Source organism: Emys orbicularis, chromosome 5, assembly GCF_028017835.1.
Source record: "Emys orbicularis isolate rEmyOrb1 chromosome 5, rEmyOrb1.hap1, whole genome shotgun sequence".
Lineage (NCBI taxonomy): Eukaryota > Metazoa > Chordata > Testudines > Emydidae > Emys > Emys orbicularis.
The window spans coordinates 73,164,663-73,189,825 of record NC_088687.1 but is presented as its reverse complement, the minus strand read 5'-3'; the positions used below and the strand labels follow the sequence as shown (position 1 = coordinate 73,189,825).

General features: G+C 41.9%; 1 protein-coding gene across 1 annotated transcript; it reads left to right on the top strand.

The window, feature by feature from the left end:
* Positions 1 to 3,298: 3,298 nt before the first annotated feature.
* On the top strand, positions 3,299 to 24,141 carry LOC135879327 (kynurenine/alpha-aminoadipate aminotransferase, mitochondrial-like). Its single transcript, XM_065405278.1, has 13 exons — positions 3,299 to 3,365; positions 4,579 to 4,744; positions 5,786 to 5,918; positions 6,759 to 6,833; positions 8,951 to 9,160; positions 9,532 to 9,597; positions 10,666 to 10,748; positions 11,589 to 11,682; positions 13,065 to 13,126; positions 14,141 to 14,205; positions 19,477 to 19,583; positions 21,865 to 21,966; positions 24,100 to 24,141. Exons 1-13 carry the CDS (start codon positions 3,299 to 3,301, stop codon positions 24,139 to 24,141), a joined length of 1,272 nt encoding a protein of 423 aa, XP_065261350.1.
* Positions 24,142 to 25,163: the final 1,022 nt, after the last annotated feature.

Below are 25,163 nucleotides of genomic sequence, written 5' to 3'. Positions count from 1 at the left end.
GGGTTATTAATCTGCCTCTGGACTGCCTCGTGGAGGCGGTCAACAAACTGGTGGAACGGTTCGGCGGCACTTTGCCGAGTAACCGCAAAGGACTTAGAGGACTCGCCCGCAGCGGGGACCCTGCGAAACGCCCGACGGACACACTGGCCAATGATGGGATAAGCTGCCCGGGGCGTGCCCACCGCCTGCTCGGGGATGCCCGAAAACTGCCCCGCGCCATATAACTGCTCAGCGAAATAAGCCCCCCCACCTTCTGCTGCTGCCGCAAGCGCCTCTCACTGGTACTCGCTATCCCACACAACGTATTGCGCGGGAGACAGCACCATGCGACACATGTCTTTCCAATCTTGGGGGAGCAAGAAATAACCATTTGACACACCTTCCAAGATCCCCAGGGTGAAAGTGGACCGCACCCCGGTCTCACGAACCGCCTTGCGGAGCTCTCGCAGAACCGAGTAGGGGAGAGCCTCCCAGTCCACGATCTGCCCCCCGTTACCATTATCCCGCCAAGAGACGGGGAACGCCTCGAACCCACAGCTGGATTCCTTGTTGGTCAAGAGACCGGCCTCGCGCGCTCGCCGCACCGCCACGGCGACAGCGCCCTCCCGCCCGACCGGTGGGCAGGGGGGCGCCGCCGCGGGCGGCGGCACAGGGAGGGTCAGCTGCGGGTAGGAGGGGGGTGGCCCATCACCTGGGGGCAAGAGGGAAACCGGCCTGGGACCGTCGGGGCCGACCCCCTCCAGCGCCTCCTTGCAACGCTGCCAGAGCAGCAGGTGCTGGCCGGGGCACGGGGTTCACTATACAAGGTGGTCCCAATCCGTATCCAATCAAGAAGCCGTAACGACCCGCAGTCCGGATACCAGGGGCACTGGCGATCTATCTCCCTTAGAAGGTCCTCAATATGAGAGACCGAGACAACGACACATGATCGCTGCCGTATAATCTTTTGTAACTCTCTTGCGTGCTCCTTCTGGGCACTGGAAAGTCCCCCCCCCCCCCTACTCACGAATCAGGGGCGGCAAACGGCCGCGGGGGTGCACTCGGCGTATCCAGCCGGTGAGCAGGGGGTTATCACGTCGGGGTCACCAGCTGTGGCGACGAGAGAAGAAAGGAAACAGAACGCCTGGTCTGTGGTAGCCAGAAAGCCAAAAAAAAACCCCAGGGACTTTTCCCTGAGGTTTTTATTCTTTCTACTTCCCTGCTTACAACACTTCTAACTGGTTAAATTCTTGCGCATAGAAGAAGCATACAGTGTACACATAAGATAACAAACCCATATCTTGTGCACGTGAAAGCCAGCTGCGAGGGTGATGATCAAGTCAGCCAGTAAGTTTCCTAATCACAGACGCTGGGGTGAAGGCCACTCCTGCCTCGTAGCCACAGACACAGTGTGCCGCACCTGTGAGCTGACGATTCGGGAGCTATGCGTCCCTACAAAAAACCTGCCAAAGAAACAATGTCTATCAAAAGCTGAGTAATGAGGCTAAAGCATCCAGTCATTTCTTTGTTTAACATTTGTGTATAGCCCCTAGAACTAATGACCCCTCTGTAAAAGTATTCTGCAAGGGGATTTTTTCTTTTGTTTTCAAAGTTAGCATAAACAGTGGAACAACCAAGAAGGCAAAAGCTAAACATTGTATGATTATCAGGGCCGGCTCTAGGTTTTTTGCCACCCCAAGCAAAAAAATTTTTGGCTGCCCCCCGTCCCAGCCCTGGGCTCCTCGCCGCACCCCCCTGCTGCCCCAGCCCTGGGCTCTCCCTACCCACCCACCCACACCCTCTGCCGCCCCAGCTCTGGGCTCCCTCATTCCACCCCACCATTGCCCCCCCACACACACACCTCCTGCCGCCCCAGCCCTGGGCTCTCTCCCCCCCTCCCCCACCTGCACCCTCCTTCCGCCGCAGCCCTGGGTCACTGGTAACTCGCTCCCACGGCAGGTCATTCAGCATGAATTTTAGATGTGCACAGAACACAGACAGGATTGGTTCCCATATGGTTACAGAACTGCAGTAAAGTGGAACAATTTTCAGCTTGTGTGATTGGAGGCCATCTGGATGCATATTATAAGACTGTCCTACATAAATGAGGAAAAGTTGAGGTGCCTTTATTATTCTTTTCTTCCACTCTCTTTCTTTCTATGGGGAATTTGCCAATGCAATATCACTGTCTTCCTTTAAAACAAAACAAAAACAAACAAAAAGGCAATGGCTGTTGAAAATAGCAATTCCAGTCCTAATAACCACTGGGAAGCATTTCTTGCTCAATTTTATTCTACTTTTTCTACAGCAAGCTACAGTGGATCAGTATATTTGATTTGGGAGAAATGAAGTAACAGCTGCCCAAACTGAGCTTGAGCACTCCTGAATTTTGAGGTGTTCAAATCTGGAAGGCAGGTGCTGGGGGGGGGGGCAGGGGGCTGTGGCTCCGCGGGGGAGCATGGCAGCATGTATGCAGCAGTGTGTCTGGCACTGCGTGGAGCCAGACATGCTGGTCTGAGTGGCACGGTAAGGGGGCTGGGGGGTTGGATGGGGTGGAGGTTCAGGGGGGCAGTCAGGGGACAGGCAGCAGTTGGATAGGCATGGGAGTCCCGGGGATTTGTCAGGGGACAGGTAGGTGTGGGGTCCTAGGGGGGAAGTTGGGGCGGTCTCAGGAGGGGGCAGTTGGGGACAAGGAGAAGGGAGGCTTAGATAGGGGGTGGGATCCTGGGGGGCAGTTGGGGCAGGGGTCCCGGGAGGGGGTGATCAGGGGACAGGGTGCAGGAGGGGTTGGATGGGTTGGGGTTTCTGGGGGGGGGGCAGTCGGAGGGGGTGGATGGTGGCAGGGTGGGGCTACCCTCCCTCCCAGTGGAGTGTCCTATTTTTTGAATGTTAAAATATGGTATCCCAACCCTTCAGAGTGCAGCTCTCCATTCATAGCAGGCTGCAGCATGAGGTCTCAGCTACCTCACTCCCTCCCCCTCTTTCCTGTTGGTAGTGGCCAAGGGAATGCTGGGAAATGTAGTTCTTTCCCTGCTCTAGGACTGGCTCTATAGGCAGGGAGCTAACCAAGGAACTACAGCTCCCAGGGCCCCCTGTTGGTTCTCAGCTCCCATGCTGGATCCCTGCCGCCCCTGCAAATGGGCTGCCCCAAGCACCTGCTTGCTTTGCTGGTGCCTAGAGCCGCCCCTGATGATTATTCATTGCATTTAGAAAACAAATCAGACATGTACTGAAGAGTAAAATGCTTTCCCTTTGTTTCCTTTTCTATACCAATTGCCTGATAGACCCAGAGAACTGGGTTGCTTTTTGTATCACCAGCATGGACTACTCCCAATTTCTCTCAGTAGTAAGTGCAGCAAGAGAGGAAAATCTTATAAAAGTTACAGGTGAGTACAAAATATTTCCCCTAACCTAACTGATGTCTTCCATGTATTATTGGCTTATTTTCTGTGATCAACAAGGATAACTCAGCTGAACATTGGAAGTTATATCCAAAAGATTTGAGGGTAGTGACTAGGATGCTACTTGGGGTATTTTTAAAGTCTTTGTAGAGTGCTGTTATCAGGCAAGTGAAATTTTCATCTCAAGCTTTAAATCAGTTCTCATTCCACCCAATGGAAGTCAGTGTGACTCAAAGCAGAGAAACTGAAACATTCATTCATTCTATAGTTCTAGGACTATATATTAATAGTAAGAGACATCCGCAGTTACCTCTGGAATTGGGTTTTTGTGGGTGAAGAACTCTTTAAATTTAGCAGAATTTGGAGCACCAAATAAACTGAACTAATAGGAAGCCATTTCTTTTTTACTGGAAAAGTACTGAAAGGTAATAAAGTTAAATTCTTCTTTTACAGTATACACATAGAAATTCTCATTACGAAAGTGATACTTACTTAACAAAATTGTGATGGTGTATTAGATCCTTCATTTTCCATGCTTGAAACCTGGAGAGCATCATGAAGCATGTAATCCAAAGAGATGCCTACAGTTTATTTCAAAAAGTTTGTGCTAAACTACCTGGACAAACAGTAGCTTCAACTACAGTAGCTCCTGACAGCAGTTAGTAAATGAAAATGTTCCATCCCCAAGTCAGCCTTTACACAGAGTTGTTCTTTGTAACTTTAAAAGAGTAAGATCATCTATCTAGAAATTAGTAGAGAAGGGGCTAGACCAAACCCCAGACATGAGATGCTTCCAGATTTCAGAGACGTTCAAACCTAGATCCAAATTTAGCAACTCAGTCCATCTCTAATATTTTATAGCTAATATTTCATGTATGTCCAAGTCATAGCTGACAATTTGTAAAAAACTATGATGGTATTGGCATTTCTACAACTCTTCACAAAAACATGACATTTTTATTTACTGGCAGCAAGCAAAAACCTTTAGAAGATAAATATTGAGCAAGAGAGAACAAATGAGAAGTATTGTTCTCACAGGAAAACAATGTATGACACTGTGAATCAAGAACACCACTTATTTACTTTAACATTTGACTATAATGTACTAAATAGAGTTGAACACCCTGTAAGAGTGCATTCTCTATTCCTTGCAGTGTGCAATCTCCAGTAGATGATTTCTTCCTTATGTTCACTACAGGTAATTTGGCACAGAAGAAACCCTCAGTAATCATGATCTCTGGAGGCATACCAAATCCTAACTATTTCCCATTTAAAACAGCAAGTTTCACTCTTGAAGATGGAACCACTATTGAAATTGGGGAGGCATTGATGAAGAGAGCCCTCCAGTATTCCTCCACAGAAGGGTAGTTTTCAAAAGCGACGTGACATTTCTTAATCAATTTAGTATCAGGTCCAAGATTAATAAAAAGAGCTGATCTTTTTAATACAATACCCATTTACTTGGAGAGATTGAGTTTAAGTGATTGTATTTTAATCTTCAATGTAAACTGGTTCATTGTTCATTTTTCAAATAACTTTAATCCATTATTCAATAAGGAAAACTGAATTGTTTCATTGTGTCCATCAACCTGTTTTTTTATTGTAAGGACTGAGCCAATCAAAATATAGAATTTCTGCTCCATCGAGAATTCTGATATTTCAATCTTTTCATTACAAATTGGGCAAAAAATTCAAAATATTTAACCTTTTCACAGAATGAAACATTCAGAATTTTTTCCTGTTTGGATTCAGCCACAGGGCGAGATTGTGATGAATCCTGAAAGATGAACTCTGGCAAGGAAGCCTGTCCGATTAGGGAGAATAGGGGCATAAGGGGCCTGAAACTACAGCTCCCATCAGGTACCATGGTGACATAGGCGGACACAGAAATTAATGTTCACCTGACCTGAGACAAAATACTTCATTTCAATTTTGCTGACAGATAATTCTTAAGAAAGTTTTCTTTTCCTGTGGAAAATTTCAACAACCCCCTCTTTCAATAGGAAAATGTTTCATTCCAAGCATGACCTACTTTGGTTTTCATTTCTGAACACTTATCTGTCAGATGAAACAACAACAGGTTCATTTAAATCCATGAGCGTTTTCCTTAGTGAAAACTGATCCTGCAATCTCTAGCTAATGCACAGTCTCATTTAAGTCAGTGATGGAACTACTTATAAGAGTAAAACTAATCATGATAGTAAGGATATGCAGGATCAGTCTCTAAAGTAAGCACTTCAGGATTCGATCCATAATCCTTTATATTTAACAACAGCTACACACAGGTTGTTCAGAAATCATGCTGCATCAGGGCTGCAAAGGGACGCTACTGAGTAAATGTCTCTGTACTTTATAAAGTGTTATGGATACAAATGAAGAATAAAGGAATGAAACTTGTGTTTCAGAATTCCAGAGTTCTTGTCCTGGCTAAAGGATTTACAGATGAGTCTCCACAATCCTCCCACTGCCAAGTACAGTCCTGATCAGGGCCAAATGGAGATATGTGTCACCCCTGGCAGCCAGGAAGGCTTGTCTAAAGTAAGACTGAAAAGAGAATCAGTACTGGCATGGCAATGCTACATAAACTATATAGTTTATTAATTATATCTACAAAGTTTAGTTCACAGGGAACATAGCCCTTCGTTGATTCCCTTCACTCCATTTCAAGTAATATAACCTTCCCCTAACACTGAAATATTAATAAACACAGATCTGCTACTTGTATGAAGAAGTGTGTTTAATTTGCTAGATTTTTTGTTCAATGGCACAAAAGCTTTAGACATGTTTTCACTTAAGCAACTAATTTTGAATTGAAAAAAGTGCTAGTTTATTATACATCTTTTATACAAGGGAAAAATTATCCAGCATGGGTGAAATCCTGTCCCTATTGAAGTCAATTGCAAAATTTCCATTGGCTTCCATGGGGCCAGGATTTCACACTCTGATTCTGTTTGTACTTGCCTTATTCACAGCAGTAGCCTGATTAAAATCGTAGGATAACTTGTGTGAGTGAAGGCTATATGCATGGGTAAGATAAGCAGGCCTTGGTTTCTTTTTCTTGGTTTCTATTTATATTCCAATTGACTTATTTTATAATTATATGGTAAAAATGAGAGAGTAAGCAATTTTTTACTGATAGTGTGCTGTGACATTTTTGTATTTTTAGGTCTGATTTTGAAAGCAAGTCATTTTTAAGTGAGGTGAAACTTGGGGGTATGCTGGACAAATCAGACTCCTGAATGGGGTACAGTAGTCTGGAAAGGTTGAGAGCCACTGATGTAATCAATACAGATAATCCAATCAGAGTATATAGCAATGTGTATAATATTCAGGAGGAAAGGTCAGACTGTTGTAAAATAAATTATTCTTATTGGGCAGGTGTTTGATATGCTTGTCAATCCTGGAGATAATGTCCTTTTAGAAGACCCCAGCTACTCAGGGACTCTGTCAGCAGTGAGTATTGGTTATGTCTGCAAAGCAGTGCAAAGTTCGTCCTAAAGTCAAGATGAAGAGGGAAAGTTTGCAATATGTGATTTCTCTCACTGATTTAAGTATGCATCACATGTGGGCCACATCTATGGATATCTGGCAAGTTATATATTGCAGCAGAGACAGATCTGTATTTCAGTAGTCATGGGTACATTTTGAATAGGATCTCTTTCAGGCCTCCACCTGTGCGCATACAAAATTAGGCATATGTAATATATGCATTCACTTGACTTTCAAGGCCAATGGATTTTGAAGGTGTAAGTTTAACATGTATAAACAGGTTTTTGACTCTTGAAAGCAGGGTGGATTGATTTAAAAATCACCCAATGGAAAGCCTCAATTTAAATAACTGATTTTAATCAACTTTTCCATTTGAACTTCAGTTATTTTCTAAAGAAAGGTTAATTCTCAGGGGTTGATATAACCACTAAAACATGTTAATTTACAGCTAGATTTGGTACATATTTTTGCTACATAGTACCTTGTAAGTTTTCAGATTCTTTACATTTTAAATACATTAGAAAACAGTGACTTATTTGCTTATTTACCAGATAATTAACTTCTGCTCATGATTTATGTCAAGCTGCATTAGGGTGGTAACTGGGATTTAATTAAAACACACAAAACAGCATATAACATTTAGGTTTCTTATACAAAACCACCTTTACATTCTGGGTAAATAAACTGCTCTTCTCAAAACATGTTTCCCATTTACAGCTAAATTATAACAAGTTCAAGCCTCAACATATTTTGTATTAAATTCAGATTTCATTTTAAACATGTTTATTTTAAAAGAGAAAAACCATTTAAAAACAGCAACATCAAACATTTCCAATTTAAATAACAAAGTTTTCCCCAAAAATCATTTTATCTACCCTGACTGAAAGTGTGGACACATACATATGTGCACCTGCAAAAGCATGATGCATGCACAAATGAAGCTTGGCCTTTGGAAAATGACTTTGCAATCTTAGATGTTCTTTTATATGACTATCTGAGCCTTGAGTTTTCCATGAACTGTAGGGATACATCAGGCTGCACTGAGGCGAAGAATGACCACCGCACTGCAAGGTACTCTTCATTATATGATAGCTAGGGATCCTAGTGCCTTGAGGAAGCATAACAAAACACTGTGACGAGTTCAGGGATCCTTCTAGAGAGCAGGGCCAGCTCCAGGCACCAGCTTGCCAAGCAGGTGCTTGGGGCGGCCACTCTGGAGGGGGGCGGCATGTCCAGCTATTCGGCGGACGGTCCCTCACTCCCGCTTGGAGTGAAGGACCTCCCACCGAATTGCTGCCGCAGATCGCGATCGTGGCTTTTTTTTGGGGGGGGGGGGGGGGGCACCGCTTGGGGCGGCAAAAACCCTGGAGCCAGCCCTGCTAGAGAGCCGCAGAAACAGCTACACAGCTAATGCTCCTACATCAGATATACATTTATTTGACAGCCCAGCAGAACCAGCAACTTATTATCCAAGTAAGATATCCCATGCAAAAAAACTAACCAAATGCAAAAATCAGGTTCCTACTGTAACTTACTTGAATTACATGTGTGTGTTGTCATATTATCTATATGTGCATGTATGCATATACACAAGTAATGCAAATAAGTTATAGTAGGAACCTCACTTTTGGAATTTTTCAGACTTATGCATGTCAATTCCCTACCTTAATTGTTGCATTCAGTTAGCTTGTTGCATGGAATAGCTGTGTAATATCTTTTTTATGGGGAAAGTGTTGGTTCTATTATGCAATCAAATAAATATATAGCTGAGTGTGGGACCATTAATTGGGACTATATATAAAATATGGACTATGTTGTGAGAAAGATTTTAGGACATAAACTTGAGATTTCCACATTACTTATGAGTAACCACATCAGTGGTTTTGTAATGTGCATTTAAGATTGTTTGAAGTCAGTTAATCTAGTTCCCCAATTTCTCATTTCAGATCAAATTTAAGGTAAAGAATTTTTAATTATTTTGATGAAGCATGCACAGAAGTTCTATGGCTTCACTGACTATTTCTGAACTGCTGACTGGGCTACCAGATTGTGTGTCATGTCTGTCTTCTTTCTATTAACAGCTGAAACCGCTGGGCTGTAACATTATCAAAGTCCCTACTGACAAGCACGGTATTATTCCAAAAGCTCTGAAAGAAATTCTTTCCAGGTGGAGACCAGAAGACGCAAAAAAGCTGAACAACAATCTCCCCAAGTTCCTCTACACCGTTCCAAATGGTAGTAATCCAGCTGGAACCTCATTAACTGCTGACTGCAAGAAGAAGATATACCAGGTATTCAGTAGGAACCTGACATCAGAGTTTTCATAAAGAGAACGTTTTGTTTGCTATTAACCAATTTATAATACAGAACTAGAATATTTTCCCCATGATAACATGTTGATTCTGGACCTACTGAAAATATAAAAGACCCCAGTTGCAAATATGTCTATTTCTGTTCCTTGTCATCCTACGTGATCATTTTCATGGCCTATACCTGGTGGCATGGATAATGATAGCCCCAGCGAGCCACTCAGTCGTTTACCCGGTTGTCAATGATCACACTACTGTCTTCTTCTGTATAGTAAAATATCACATAATAATTGCAGCAAATAATTGACAGTTTCAAGACCTGTTCCTCTTCTTTTAATTTGACCTCTCTTTAGCTTGCAAGATGTTATGATTTCCTTATAATAGAAGATGATCCATATTATTTTCTTCAGTTTGAAAAGGTAAATATTCACTTGTGCTTATTTGTATTCCTGTCACACATGCTGTCACTTTGACAAGGAGAAATACATTTTCAGCTGTCCAAGTTTAAATAAAAATGTTTAGGTGACCACTGTACCCAACAATCAAACATCTTGCATTTTACATATGTTTTGGCAGACAGAGAATCTCAGGTTTGAACTGGACTACTGTAATGTTTTCCTACACAGAAACAGTTGCAGATCAGTTGTTCAGTAGTTAAAGACATTTATTAAAATGTACACTGTCAAAGGTTAGAGGCCCAAAATATGACTTACCTTAAACTTTCTTTAGTATGATGGGAAAGTTGGGGCAAATGCATGCATACACATTTGAAATAGTCTAACACCCAAGTACTTGCTAATGATAGAATGTGCATCCTTGAAACCAACTTGTCCTTACGTGGGTGCAAAAATCCAACCTTGCACACATGTAGGCGTAAGAACTGCTTAAGTGTGTACATGGGTGTTTGCACCCATATAGAATGGGTGCAAACGTGTGTGTACATACAGATGGATACAATGCTAGCTCATGGTGCCATACCAAGTCTATGGTTAAGAGAGGTTCAGTCCATAGCACTCATTCTAGAGGAGCACACCCTACAGTGGGAGCACACCCACACTTTAACAAGGTACAAAATGCACCACTCCACCCACCACTGGACCCAGCCACAACTGTTGGCTAAAGTAGTGTGGAGGAGAATGGTTAACATAGATTCATCCCAGGCCCTGCTCTTATCCTGCTGCTCCCTAGCCCTTTGTGGAGACTTTATGCCACTACTTGCACTAGATTAATACAGTGCCCACTCTTATCACTTTGTACTGGCCCCTGCACAGGGATGGACACAAGGAGAAAGAAGTTGCTTGCTGTGCTCATTGCCACAAAGCCAGTCACAATATAGTCCAGAGTATTTTGTTTTCTTGTTGACAAGAGTGAGTCATATTCTAGTATCACAATACTATATTATACACACACACATTATATATATATATATATATTCTAGTATCACAATAAAATAAGGGCCATAATAAGCTACTTTTTTATATTTAAAGACTAAGGCACCATCATTTCTGTCAATGGATGTTGATGGTCGAGTGATCAGATGTGACACTTTTTCTAAAATTATCTCTGCTGGGTAAGTCCAATTTCAAAATGCTGTGTGATATGCACCATTCTACCAAAACATTATCATTCCCTCTATACAGCTCTGATTAAAAAGAGTCTCACATCTTTTACTTTTATGGCTGCAAAAATATTTTGAAGCTAGAATGTCACATGCTGTAAAGCAAACTTTGGCTATGCCATAAAGCTCAGTTAAGGACGAGCAGCTCATTAGAGTGCCCTTATGTACAAAGAATTGCTGTGTGGTCCCTACTGCCCCACACACATACACACACACCTTTTTTTTTTTTTTCTTTGCAGTGCCAAACCCTGTGAAGCACTCTTTAGGGTGCAGTGTCTTCTCCATTTGTCCTAAACATCAAAGTTGCTTTTGACATTTTTTTCCCCCTCTCTAAATTCCTTGGGATATTAGGGGCTGTCCTTTCTTGGCTGAGTTTTGAATGTCCAGCAACGAGTACCCTTTCATTGCTTTAACTCTGCAAATAAGTCTGTTGTTTTGGGAATCCTCTGCTCTCAATCAGCCGCTTTTTATCATTTAACCTGTGCACGTGCTTCCATGAAGCACTGTCCCTCAGCCTGTCAACAGTCTTAAATTCTATCCCTATGTATGTGCTAATTTATTTTGTTTTGTATTTTATTTTATTTTGTGTTGTGCTCTTTATAAATATATCAAACCAAGGCAGAGCTATTTTACACAATGCATAATAGAACTGAACAACTGGATTTGGTCAAGATTCACTCGCCACAAATTTAGTGATCTAGCAGTCATACTAACAAAGGGATAACGCTGAATTCATGTAACAAACATTAGTGGACTGTACATCTTTGTATTAATGTTTTTTTTGTTTCTTAGGTTGAGATTAGGCTTTTTAACAGGCCCCAAACCTCTTATTGACAGAGTTATTCTACATATGCAGAGTTCAACGACAGCCAGCACTTTCACACAGGTAAGTGCCATTGCACAGTTACACAATTATTTGACCGGACTGTTTTTAAAAACTAAGTGCTTGGTCCTGCTTTGCATACAGCACAGCAGGAGAAATAGCAGAAAAGCACCCATATGTATTGTGACAAAGTTCCTCCTCTACCTTGGTGAGTCCTGCGCTTATTGGCAGATTTTCTTGCCTCAGAGATTCACCATGTGGGTTGGGGAACAGCCCAGAGACCTTCCCCTCTGGGAGAACCCACAGTCCAGGTCAATTGGGAGGTTTGGGGGGAACCCAGGCCCGCCCTCTACTCCGGGTTCCAGCCCAGGGCCCTGTGGACTGCAGCTGTCTATAGTGCCTCCTGTAACAGCTACAACTCCCTGGGCTACTTCCCCATGGCCTCCTCCAAACACCTTCCTTATTCTCACCACAGAACCTTCCTCCTGGTGTCTGATAACGCTTGTGCTCCTCAGTCCTCCAGCAGCACACCCTCTCCCTCTCAGCTCCTTATGCCTCTTGCTCCCAGCTCCTCACACTCCCACCACAAACTGAAGTGAGCCCCTTTTTTAAAACTCAGGTGCCCTGATTAGCCTGCCTTAATTGATTCTAGAAGCTTCTTAATTGGCTCCAGGTGTCCTAATTAGCCTGCCTGCCTTAACTGGTTCTAGCAGGTTTCTGATTACTCTAGTGCAGCCCCTGCTCTGGTCACTCAGGGAACAGAAAACTACTCATCCAGTGACCAGTATATTTGCCCTCTACCAGACTCCTGTACCCCACTGGTCTGGGTCTGTCACAGTATGCAAGTGAGTCTACACCACATGCCTCTCAGGGATGCATTCATCAATGATGTGTGCATCGTGCTGTGCTGGGAGTTATATTGTCCAGCTGTATGTAGGCACACGAAGTGATGTGTGGCATACAAAGCACTTTCCATCAGAGGATCTTTTTACAAAGAGTAATGCATACAGCCTCAACAACATTACTACTACTAGCTATATTCTAAAGATTGTAAATTAAGGCACAGAAAATCTTTAGTAACTTGACCATGGTCGCATAAAACATGGTACAGGTGAGATTAGAACCCAGATCACCTCACCCTCAGCCCTCTGCTTTAGACACAGGACCTGCTCACCATGTGACTGGTGTTATACATCATGGACTAAAGTCCACCCTCCATTCCACCCATACAATGCATGTCACTGAGGGCAGAATTTGACACTGTCATGTCATTCAGGTAGTAGTAGTGGAAAAGAGGACAATTTTGAAAAGTGAATGGCTATAAGCCCAGTACATCTGTGGAATCCTTACAGGGACTCTCACTGAAGTCAATGGGCTTCACAGAACTGGCTCTATGGCATTTAGGTTATGACATTAACTTGGATGTTTTCCTCTCTCTCATATAGATCCTAATGTCAGAACTTCTTCACAAATGGGGGCAAAAGGGTTTGCTGGAGCATGTAGACAGGTATTATAGTAATATAGTTTGTGATTGTTTTTATTTCATACCTGGGTTCTAGTCCCAGTTCTACTGCTGCTCAGGGAAGTCACTTAAACATTCTGTGCCTGAGTCTCCTTATCTATAAATGGGGATATTATTCCTACTCTTGCAAAGTTGCCTGAGATCCGTGGATAAAAAAAATGCTACATAAGTGCTATGTATTATTATTACTATTAATAAAGTCTATATTAAACCTCCCCCTAACCACATTAAATCTCCCTTTATGATCAAGTCATGAATCCACAAAAGGAATGAAATTCTGAGCTTTATTTGTTGAAAGCAACCATCCACTGACCCTTTGTACCATTTTCTGATATATTGAACCTTTCATGAGACTTTTAAAAAAAAGTTTTTCTAGATAAAGATAATCCTATGTTATATAGGTCTGCTCCAGGGCCCACTAAAGTCAATGGGGAAAAAAACACATTGTCTTCAGTGCACATTGGATAAGGCCTTAGATTGGACACAGAAGGCTGTTTCTTACCCCAAAGTTATGCTGCTACAGACTGTACAATGTATCTGCCATAGTTATTTTTTCCATTTTAGAAAATCCACTTTTCAGTATGTCTCAATTTTTCTCATTACCTGCTCACTGCTCCATTGTTCACCAGTATTTTTCCACTGGGTTTTTACTATCTGCTCCTTGTTTTCATGGTCTTTCTTAAGTATAATGGGTAACAAATAATATCCAAGTCAAACTTTCAAACCCATGATGGTTGAGATAGTTCAGAGTCAGAGGTTGAGAGGTTTACAAGTCCTCCTTCCTGAGTTGTCTTTGTTAGGTTATTTATTTACTTACTTACATAAAAAATTGAAATGCATGTAGAAAACCATATTGATAAGGAGAGTGATCCAGAGTAGCACTTAGCACCAATTTCCAATGAAATTGTTGCTGAGTTACATAGGAGGTAGTATTTAATAGTTGTATGACTGACTCATATCCCCACTGTTCTTTAAAATAACTTACTTATTTGCTTCCAGGATAATGGAATTCTACAGGACCCAGAGAGATGCAATGCTTGCAGCAGCAGACAAGTGGTTAAAAGGTCAGTGAATGCAACACTCACTCATGAACACCTCTTTATTGGTGTTAGTATATATGCAGATAGGATATGGAACAGCACAGATTGATAGATGGTAGGGCAGAAACTCTAAGACCAGGGTAATGTTTAACTTAGAGTTTGTGAACATGCCAAAGTTTTACCATTTTAACTAAAGGTGCAATATTGCACTTATTTAGTTAAACCAAGCAACTTTGCATGTGGACACTTTACATTGGTTTGAATCTGGTTTACATCAGATAAGTTACCCCCCACTATATAACAATGGGGATAACAGGGAGCAGTTGGTTTATAAAAAAAAATATAGAGAGCAGAGTAAAGGTGCACGCATTGATTGGTATTATCTAGCCTCTATGTTCTGCTATTCATTGACTCACCTTTCAGTTCCGATTCCAACTCCTATTTATCAGCTGCACTACTTAAAGGCCATAATGTACACTCTTATGGAAAAGCTCAGGAACTTGGCAAGGTTGATTTAATGAAGTTTCTGAGGAATGCTTCACTCAACGTGGGAGTGGGGGGCAGCAGGGAATAGAGAAGAAACTGGGTACAGACTCCGAGTTCAGGGGGGTGGCCACTCCACAAAGATACAGTGAGACTGTCTTTGCTATCTGAGATGGAGCAGCCTTCTTCCTGTTCACCACCCCTTCCTCTGGCCAGTTTTCCCTCTTAACCGCCCCCCACTTCAGAACAAACCTTGCAGATGCACCTCATTGGCGTTGAACAGGCCCAGAGGAGCTCGTTAGTCTCCTCTTTGTCAGTGTGAGGGCATGCCTCTTCACAGGGGCGAGTAAGATGAATCACTCAGGTGTAAATAGCTCCAGAGAGGTACCAACCCCTGTGGAGGTTTGCATGTACTGGTTCAAACTGGTTCCAGGGACAACAGACAAGGAAAGTTTTTTTGACATAAAATAGCTGGGTTTAAACTGACTGAGGACCATCTTTCTGATCCTGCAAACAATTTCCACAGCAAAGGTGACTTTACATAATCCCTTTTTGGGGCAGAGTTTATAGTCCCAGCTCTGGACTGAATCCTGGCACCTTTACTCCACTCTGGAGGAATCAGTGGGCCAGAAACCATCTGGATCTCCCAACCAAGGCATATCCCCAGTGGAAAGGGGATTCCCTGGTGATTGAGGGCCAGTGAAATGGCACACACAGACACACATACAGCCTGTGGCACAGCAGCATGCCAGCATGTGCACCTTAGGAAAAAAGGGGCATGTTGGGGTTGAGGATATGGCTGGGAGAGTTCTGGCTATTTTGGACTGCCAGACCAGTGCAGCCAGCATGTAAGTAAAAGGAGCCCCTCAGCAGCAGGACCAGCTGCAGGGAAAATGGCACCCTGGGCAAACTTGTATTTTGGCTCCCCTGACCCCCCGCTGCCTCCCTGGCCTCCCATCACCCCTGGCCCCTTCTGCCTCCCCATACTCCCCATTCATCCCATGTGGCCCCCACTGAATCCCCAGGCTCCCCACTCCCCCTACCAGGCCTCGCTGCCTCTTCCCTGCATTGCCCCGAGCTCCTTTCCTTGGCCTCACACCCCAGGCCCACCCTGCTCCTTGCCTCTTGACCACGGTGCTCCGCTTACCACGGCACCCTGGGCGGTTGCCCATGTCATCCACCTATAAGGCCAGCCTTGAATAAAAGCATTAACTATAGGGGTCAATACCAGTTCCACGTATAATAAAAAAAACCACTTGGCAGAATACAGTTTTTGCTGTACCTGCTATGTGAAGTAAAACAATTTTCAGATCTTATACTTCATAGTGGCTTTTATATTCACTCTTTCTCCGTTTAGTCTTGAAGTGGAAGGGGAAATTTTTTGAAACTGAAAATTCATGTGATAGGAAAACCATTCCCCATAATGCCCTGGTACTAGCAGCTCCATTACCCTGGATCTCTAGACACTTCCACTTATGCTGTAAGATCAGAGCATATTCTAGACTTCATTCTGGGAAAAGAACCGGAAAGGCTACATAAGGTAAAAGTTAGGTAATGTTTATGGTCTAGTAATCTCAATATCATTTGGTTGTCATGCCTGTTTGTTTAGTACCTGAGCTCCAGCAAGACTTTAAAAAGTGAAGCTAAACTGTAACTGAGAAGAGCTAAAATTAAAACTGACTAAAACTAGTCAGTTGTAGACATTGACCATATAATCAAGAAGAATGGTGGAAAGAGGTGAATATGGAAACTGCCTATTTTTTGTTTGTTTGTTTTGAATAAAGATAATCAGCAATTAATTCCACAAACACATAGCATGGAAAAGATTACATTTTAAATTCTGGCAAAGTCAAATTAGCATAAAAATTATTATTAAATGTATATACAAGGCACCACCATAGAAGTATCTGGGTGCACTTTACATAGTTTAGACCAGCAAAGAACCATTTCCCCAATGGGAGCATAAACTCAGTGCCCCTCATAGCTATCAAGCCATGAAACAGGAGGATACCAGCAGGGAGACTGTAAAAGTAAATTCCAATTAGTAGAAAGCCTGAACAAAGATGCCTTTTTCTGATTCTTTCCAAATGTTGCCAGGTTTGGTCAGCTGGATTTCCAGTGGGTGCAAATTGCAGAGGTGGGAGCCTGCCAGTGAGTACATCACTGCTCCCAACTCCTGTGAGCTTCTCCTGTAGATCAAACAGTGAACGTGTTCTCACCAATGCAAAGGCAAGATGTAGAGGGAGAGGTGATCTGTAAAATAACTAGGGCTTAGATCTCTCACAGCTTCAAAGATTGTAATAAATACCTCCTCAAAATGTTTTGCCCCTGCCAACAGAGCATCGCTTCCATCTTATCCAGGCAGAGCAGAATATATGTAAATCAGATCGATTTCATCATCCAGAGCCACTTCTCTGACATGCACTTGATGAATAGGGACACACTTCCATTTAGGCCTAATGAAAATAAGACACAGACCTGAGTGTCACCAGTAGTACACTGATGGCCAGAAGCCTATGGCACCTCATTGTCTGCCTTAGTGGCTACTCATATACATTGAACATGAGGGGGAAAAGATTGTGTTTGTCCAGTTGTCACTATGTTACTTCATCCTGCCTGCCAGGCATTTGGCATGTGTGACCCATATGTTTGTAGAAGCATCTGAACCACGGTGCTGCTGGAGGCTAGTGTCCTTGGGCTGAAGTACTGCAATGTAGATTTTCAGGCTGTGAGCTTGTGCACATATGACTTACAGTTGCGGTTGCTCCCTCGCTATACAAAGCACAGTGGATTTGACTGATCACTGTACTGTCACAATTGCACCACTCCGTGGATCCAGCATCACATGCAGACGGCTAATGAGGCTAGGCTCCCACAACCAAATCCATACGTTCCTGTATGTATCTGAATCTTCTGTTATGTCAGGTGTATTGTGTATGTTTCCTTCCCTTCGGAGCGTGATTTTCTAGTCAGTGGCTTACTGTACAGTACAGGATTTAGACCTGTATAAACCAGTCTACAGACATTGTCATTCACTTTCCTTTGGGTAAATAAGCTCACTGGGACACATCTCAAGTACCCAGCCATCTATCTGTAACATCAATTTTCAGAGCTACTGTAAAAGGAAACTCTAGTTAACAAGATGTTTGATTGCCTCCAGTAATCTGTATGTTTAGGATTGCTTTCACAACATTAAATTAATTCTCATCTATTTGCTTGAGAGACAGGTGAAAGTGTATTATACAGGGGACAGGGAGGGTTGTTTTGTGTTTTTACTGTCCGTGTTTGGAAGTAAGCTGCCACAGAAAATGGCCTGGCAACCTAGGTCTACCTCAAGATGTTGTTTATGTTCTTTAACAATGCAGAGAAGCAGGTAATGGACAAGAATGCAGGAACTGCCAAGAAGTAAATCCTTCAGGGGATAATTATATTACCCAAGTGGCCAAGAGGGATGTCCTATTAGGGAGTTTACTCTAGAAGACCACCTAACCAGGCATAAAAGGTGAATGGGGCTTTTTTTAAACTACAAAATCATCCAAAGCACAGGACTTGGTGGTGATGGGGGATTTCAACTACCCAGGCGTGTCGAGGAAACAATACAGCAGGGCACAGATTATCCAACAAGTTCTTGGAACACATTGGAGACAACTTTTTATTACAGAAGATGGAGAAAGTGACTAGTGGTGACGCTGCTCTAGATTTGATTCTGACAAATAAGGAGGGACTTGTTTGAGAATTTGAAGGTGGACGACAGCTTGGGTGAAAGTGATCATGAAATGACAGCATTCATGATTCTAAGGAACGGTCTGAAGGAAAAACAGCAGAATAAACACAGTGGACTTCAGAAAAGGCAGACATTAGCCAACTCAGAGAATTAGTAGGTAAGATTGCATGGGAAGCAAGTCTAAGGGGGGGGAAAAGCACCAGGACAAATAACCTAGGGAGGCTGTGGAATCTCTGTCACTGAGGGTTTTTTAAAACAGGTTAGACAAACACCTGACAGGGATGGTCCAAATAATAATTAGTCCTGCCTCAGTGCAGGGGACTGGACGAGCTGACCTATTGAGGTCTGTTCCAGTCCTACATTTCAATGATTCTATGTGTGCTGGTAAGAAAGACCTTAGCTAACATAAGCTAACATCAGAACTGAATGTTCTTTGCCTCACTGTTAATGAGTTTACAGCCTACCATTAAATTAACTATACTGCTGACAGGCAAATGTCAACAAATGAAGCTGGGGAGACCTATTGCAAAAAGTGGGAGGTTACATACAAACACACTGTCTGTGAGGACTATTCCTAATGGAGCGGCATGTAATTCTAGAGACAGCACTTTCAGTGTGAGAGACTATGCAAACTGCTACTGTGCTGTAAGTCCAGATAACTTTGGCACTAAATGGTTACAAAACACAGCAATCTGCTGACATTCTGCATCATATTCATCAGTCATGTGTTTGTGTTTAACTAACCTTTGCTTTATTTTATCGTTTTCTATTATTGTTAAGTTGCCAATAGATCTTACTTTAGTTAAGGTAAACTGAACTGAGTATCTGACTTATCTGGAGCATTTACTGATTAGAAAAATATAGCTTTGACCCCAAGGAAAGGCAAGGTAACTGCTTGGATACTTGTGTAAAGGGCCAAGAAGGCCAATGTCTTCATGCAAATCAGTGCCACAAAAAAGCTGATGGAGTAAACTCTATATAATACTATGGGTGAAATCCTGTCCCTATTGATATCAATATTGCCATTTTGGAGTTTTCATTACAGATGCAAGATGTACTTTTATTCAGTGTCCATATTTTATTTACAGGTTTGGCAGAGTGGAACATCCCTACTGCTGGAATGTTTTTATGGATTAAGATTAAGGGAATTTCCAATTCATACCAGATGATCATGGAAAATGCTTTGGAGAGAGGGGTAGGGAAAGACCTAATGATGGGGAAACAGCTTTAAAACAATGTAAACTTTATTTGGAACGGAACCATGTCTGTTATTCTGACTATTTGTTACTGAATTAGTTATGACTCAGGTGACGTTTTCTTAACGGGTCATTAAAGAATAAAATTTTAGTAGCTGAAATGATGGGATCACATTATAACAAATGGGAGCTGGGTTTGACCTGTTGTTCATAATACTAACATTTTACTTTCCTTTTGAAAGTTGTTTCTAATACAATAAAACGGCACTACATGATGTGAGAACAGAGACTGGCCACAAAGAATAGTCCCACTTCGAACTAAAGTATGCACAGAAAAATGCCTTAGGCCCCAGTCCTGCAGCGAGCACTGCCCACACCCATGAGATTCCCAATTACTTCAGTGCAGCTCTGTACAAGCATCGGGGTCTAAATGCCCTGTTCTCAGGGCAGAATTGGGGTTTTAAGCTTTAGCCATATTACAATTGTTACATTAAAATTCCACATATAAGATGTACAGTATGTTAGATATGCCATCACGATGATAGTAACAGCGACGCAGCACCTAGAAACACTGTAGCCATTTCCATGTACTTTACTTGCATAATTTTCATAGTGATCTGAACACCAGAGATGAAATCCTGTCTCCATTGAAGTCAATGAGGAGTCTTGCTATTCAACGTCAAAGAAGCCAGGATTTCATTTTAAATGTATGTGTATATAAAGACCAAGTTACAAGAAACTGGTAATCATTTGAGCCTATTGACAATTAGAAAACAAAACAGAACACACTAATAAATGCTTTTTCCTTTTTAAACATCAGATAATTTGAAATGGGTTGCAGAAATTCTACAAAGAGAGAAAACTAGCAAAAAAACTGTAAAATGTGAAAATGTGCTCTGAAGTCCAAAAAGCTTAGCTGCAACTACTCTTATCTGTACTAGTTATTTGACTAGCTTATAGTTTGTACAGGAGCCCATCATTCTTGTAATCAAGCTGTTGTCTTAATTTTCTTCCAATGCAAAACTGTACACTGTTTTACTCATGATCAATATGGATCACTTTATAATCACAAGGATGAAACCTACAGTTTTTTTGAAAACAACAAGGAGTCCTTGTGGCACTTTAGAGACTAACAAATTTATTTGGCCATAAGCTTTCGTGGGCTAAAACCCACTTCATTAGATGAATGGAATGGAACATACAGTAGGGAGGTATAAATATACAGCAACTCCCATCTTTTCATATGCTGTGTATTTATACCTCCCTACTGTATGTTCCACTCCATGCATCCGATGAAGTGGGGTTTAGCCCACGAAAGCTTATGCCCAAATAAATTTGTTAGTCTCTAAAGTGCCACAAGGACTCCTCATTGTTTTTGCTGATACAGACTAACACAGCTACCACTCTGAAGTCTTTTTAAAGGCCAACATCCATTCGGCTCTACTATTATATTGTCACATAGCCCTCCATTTTATGCAGACTCCTACTATCCCCACTTCCTCCCCGTAACAGACCACAAATGCCACCTCCTTAAAACACCAGACCAAATTCACGAGTGTTGTAAACGGTGCTATACTGTTGTAAATGATCTCATGTCAGAAGCTAGTCAAAAATGGGTGATATTTCTAATTTCAAATTCTGTAGGGGCCAAGTTCAACTTCTGGCACAAAAAGATATAATCTTCATTGACGTCAATGAGAGTTATAGCTAATTACACCTAAGCTAAATTTGACGACAGGAATTTTGAGAATGTTGTGGACATAGCTAAATTTCGTGGCTGATCAGCTTTTTCTCACACCTTGCTGTATTTGCTCTGCCTGTTATTCCCTTTCCCCCACCCCCTGCTTTCTTGATCCTAGATCTGTATGTTATTCAGTTTGCTGCACACCTGCTGAATACTCAATTAGTACAAGTCCAAGTTTAGCACAGCTTGAAGTTCACCACTTACATCCATTTTCTGACTAACTCGCACCTGACACGTAATTTACACCATTGTTTACCATCCCACTACATTTGGCCTGTAGACTCCCAGGGGAGCTATATTCATTCAGTGCAGGCTGAATCGGGCCCTTAGATTTTACTAGATACTGAAGCAAAGAGTTCCCCAGTTTGATACTAGTTGTGGGTCTTTTCTGCCTATTAGCTATGTCTAAAATGAGATAAACTTGGTATAACTATAAACAGTTTCTGATACGGGATAGTGTAATGATCCTATTTTACATGCCATCCTCTCAAACTTCCTTGCATTCAAAACATTAAAGTCAGTAACTTCTTTCTTAGGTGTCTTTGGTTCCTGGACAATCGTTTAGCATTGATAGCTCAGCTCCTACTCCCTATGTCAGAGCTTCCTATTCTTTTGCTTCTCCAGACCAGATGGACCAGGTGAGTGTAACTGGTGGTGTTGTGCATCACTGGGGCGATTTACATGATCAGATTCTATTATTCATGTAAATTTGTTGTTTGCATGCAGACTAATATTGGACTTGAAGACCCTTTTTCTTGCATTTCTACCAAAGTAAAACTAGCATTTATTTTATGGAAAGTCATTAGTTCAAGTCTCATTTTAAAAGTTTGATTATTTACTAGACCCACTGGGACCAAGATTCTAATTTAAGTGTAAGTTGTCCTCTTGATGTGTGTGCATAAAATTCCCATTCATGTATCAACCACAGATCCATACACAGACAGTTGTAGGTGAGTATAAATCACAGTCTTCTTCCTAACTGCTGCAGAAAATTGATATTCTTTTTCCTCTGTTAAGATGGTTATTGGTTTTCTGATACTGAGTCTGTCTCATCTAAGCTTTTAGATTTATAATACATTCTGGTGGATGTACAGATGAGTAGCAAGTTCAACATTCTTGTCCCCCTTTTCCTGCCCACTGTGAACCACTGCCTAACATTATAATATCCAGTGTTGTTTACCCCATAATCACATTTAAAATTCTCTCCAAATTATGCACCATAATCAACTCTGTTTATTTTGAATGGTGGAATGAATCATGCAAAATTGAAGAGAGATGATGGGGAGAAAGGCAGGCAACAAGGATACCTTAAAGTACAAAGTAATTTACTGAATGGTTAACAGCCCAGTATATGAGCGAGTATGTAAGTCGTTGCTTGATGATTAGTTAGAATCCTGTCTAAGTACTAATATGGCCCCCATTATTGTCGTGCCAAAGCATTTCACAATCTATAACATATTTATCCTCACAATACCTCTGTCAGATGGGCATTATCCCCATTTTAAAGAAGGGGAGCTGATGCACAGAGAGACTAAGTGACTTGCCCAAGGTCACAGGATGTCTGTGATGCAGCAGGGAAATGAACCCACTTCTCCCAAATCCCAGACTAGCACCTGAACCACTGCCCCATCCTTCCTTCTATCTGTCTCCAACAGTGACCAGTTCCAGATGATTCAAAAGACAATGCAAGAACCCCTATGGTGGAAAATTACAGAATAGTCAGCCCACAGGGGAAGTTTGTTCCTAGCTACAGTCATCTAGAGGTTGGCTTATGCTCTGATGTGTGAGAGTTAATATCCCATCTATGTCTTTTGGTATCTAACTACGATGGTTCTTATTAACCATAGAAATATCCGATCCTTTTTTTAAAGCCTCTTAAGTTTGTGATCACTAATGCCTAGTGGCTGTGAGTTCCATGGGTTATTTATCCATTGTGTATTATAAAGCACTCTCTGGGTATCTTGCTGTAATAGATACAAAATATGATTAAGAAAAGCAGCATAGAGAGAATCTGCACCATGTTTTCACAGTTTTAGATGAATGAGCAAGATTAGTGGCTGCTAATACAATTTTAGGGTAAAGAAAGCAAAATCAACCCTCAACTTTTTTTTACATACTTCAGTACTTCCATGTGTATTTCTCAAGAAGGCAATCTTATTTTGCTTTCTAACACATTTATTGTGCTACCCAAGACACAAGAATTGCAAATATGATCATACTTCTCCCCGCCGACTACAGTAGTTTGAGACTGACCCAGTCTGCTGGAGTAGTGGCATATTTCTCCCTCTCTCTCTCTCTTCACTGGTTGGTGCTTTGTTTACTGCAGAACAATGTCACTATATTATCACTAAGCAGATGCTTGACACGCTATGAAAAAATATTTTCTGATACTGACAATTGCCTTAATGCTTAAATTCTGAAGCATAAGACAGCAACCATGGGGCAAAAGTACCAGCTCATCAAGCCATTGCAAACTGGTCAAATCCAGCTATGCCTTGAAGGTCAAATTCTCAAAGCAGTGTGCAGTGGTGAGGAAAGGGTGTTGTGTTGGGGTGTGTGTGTGTGTATATATATATATACACACACACACACACATACTTGGTGAGATATTGCTGAAATGCCTTGCAGACATAGTGTTCTGAACAACATGTACATGGAAAAGCTGTAGAATAGTGATTATTAACAGTTTGATATCAGTGGTCACTGTGTTAGTGACTGCTATCAGTATTATGTCAACTCAACCTTTTTCTCTTTTTATTTTTTCATTGCAGGCTTTCCAGAAGCTGGCTGAGCTTATAAAAGAAACTGTCTGAAAGGATCAGAACAAACTGGCATTTTTAGAAACCTGGGTTCATTGACATTTACAAATTGTGTGCCTAATTTCACTGACAAGTCTAAAGGAGTGATTTTATTTCTACTTGCTGTAATTGCACATAACTTTTAATTTTATTCTTACTGGGCAAATTTGCCATGATGCCATCAAGTACCATGATACTTGACAATAACCAGCACATAGACATATAGTAGAACATTACATTTTCAAAGCACTGTACAATTATTAACCATTTAGTTCTGATTTCTGTGAGTTAGGTAAGTAACTGTTATCCCCCTATTACTGAGGCATGAAAATGAGGCACAGTGTTTAAGAGACTTGCTCAGGAATACACATCAGGTCAGTAGTAAAGTTAGAAATTGAGAGCTCCTGACAGCCACATCCGATCCCCAGGATCTGACCACTAGACCATCGCTTCCTTTCTTCCCAGACACCACACATACATAATGAATTTGATTTTATTTTTAATAGGTGGGTTTCTGCCTGTCACCACGAGAGCTACGTACCCACTGACTGAAAGCAAGTATTTCCCACCTGTAACCCTTCTGCCAGGTGGGGTCAGCAGCAACAAGGGCTGGGTTCAGTATCTAGGGGTTCCTCTTAAAATTACAACATTATACCAACTCAAACTCCCACACAGAGATCTGAGAAAACTAGATACCTCCTATGGCCACCTCTAATGGGCAATACTTCCCCACTCGCAAGCACTGAGTCTATGTAAACAAAAATGTTTATTAAAGAGAGAGAATACAGCATTAATTTCGGAAAACACAGCAATGAGGATTCAAAAGTACACCAACACCCATCCCTCAGCATCTTGGGTGGTGTCCTTTGCCTCAGTTTCCCACCTTGCAGTGTGAAAGTCCAATGGACAAATATCCCTTCAATACACCCTTCCTCCTTTCCCTGTTCTACACTCTACTCATGGTTTGTTGTCCAAGGTCAGCGAAGATCCCAAGTCTAGAGGTTCCCCTGGAGAGGACTGACACCTTCATTGAGGAC

Coding starts and splice junctions, on each gene's coding strand:
- LOC135879327 (XM_065405278.1), top strand. CDS start 3,299: ATGGACTACTCCCAATTTCTCTCAGTAGTAAGTGCAGCAAGAGAGGAA. Junction 3,366..4,578: donor AAATCTTATAAAAGTTACAG/GTGAGTACAAAA, acceptor TGTTCACTACAG/GTAATTTGGCACAGAAGAAA. Junction 5,919..6,758: donor GCCAGGAAGGCTTGTCTAAA/GTAAGACTGAAA, acceptor CTTATTGGGCAG/GTGTTTGATATGCTTGTCAA.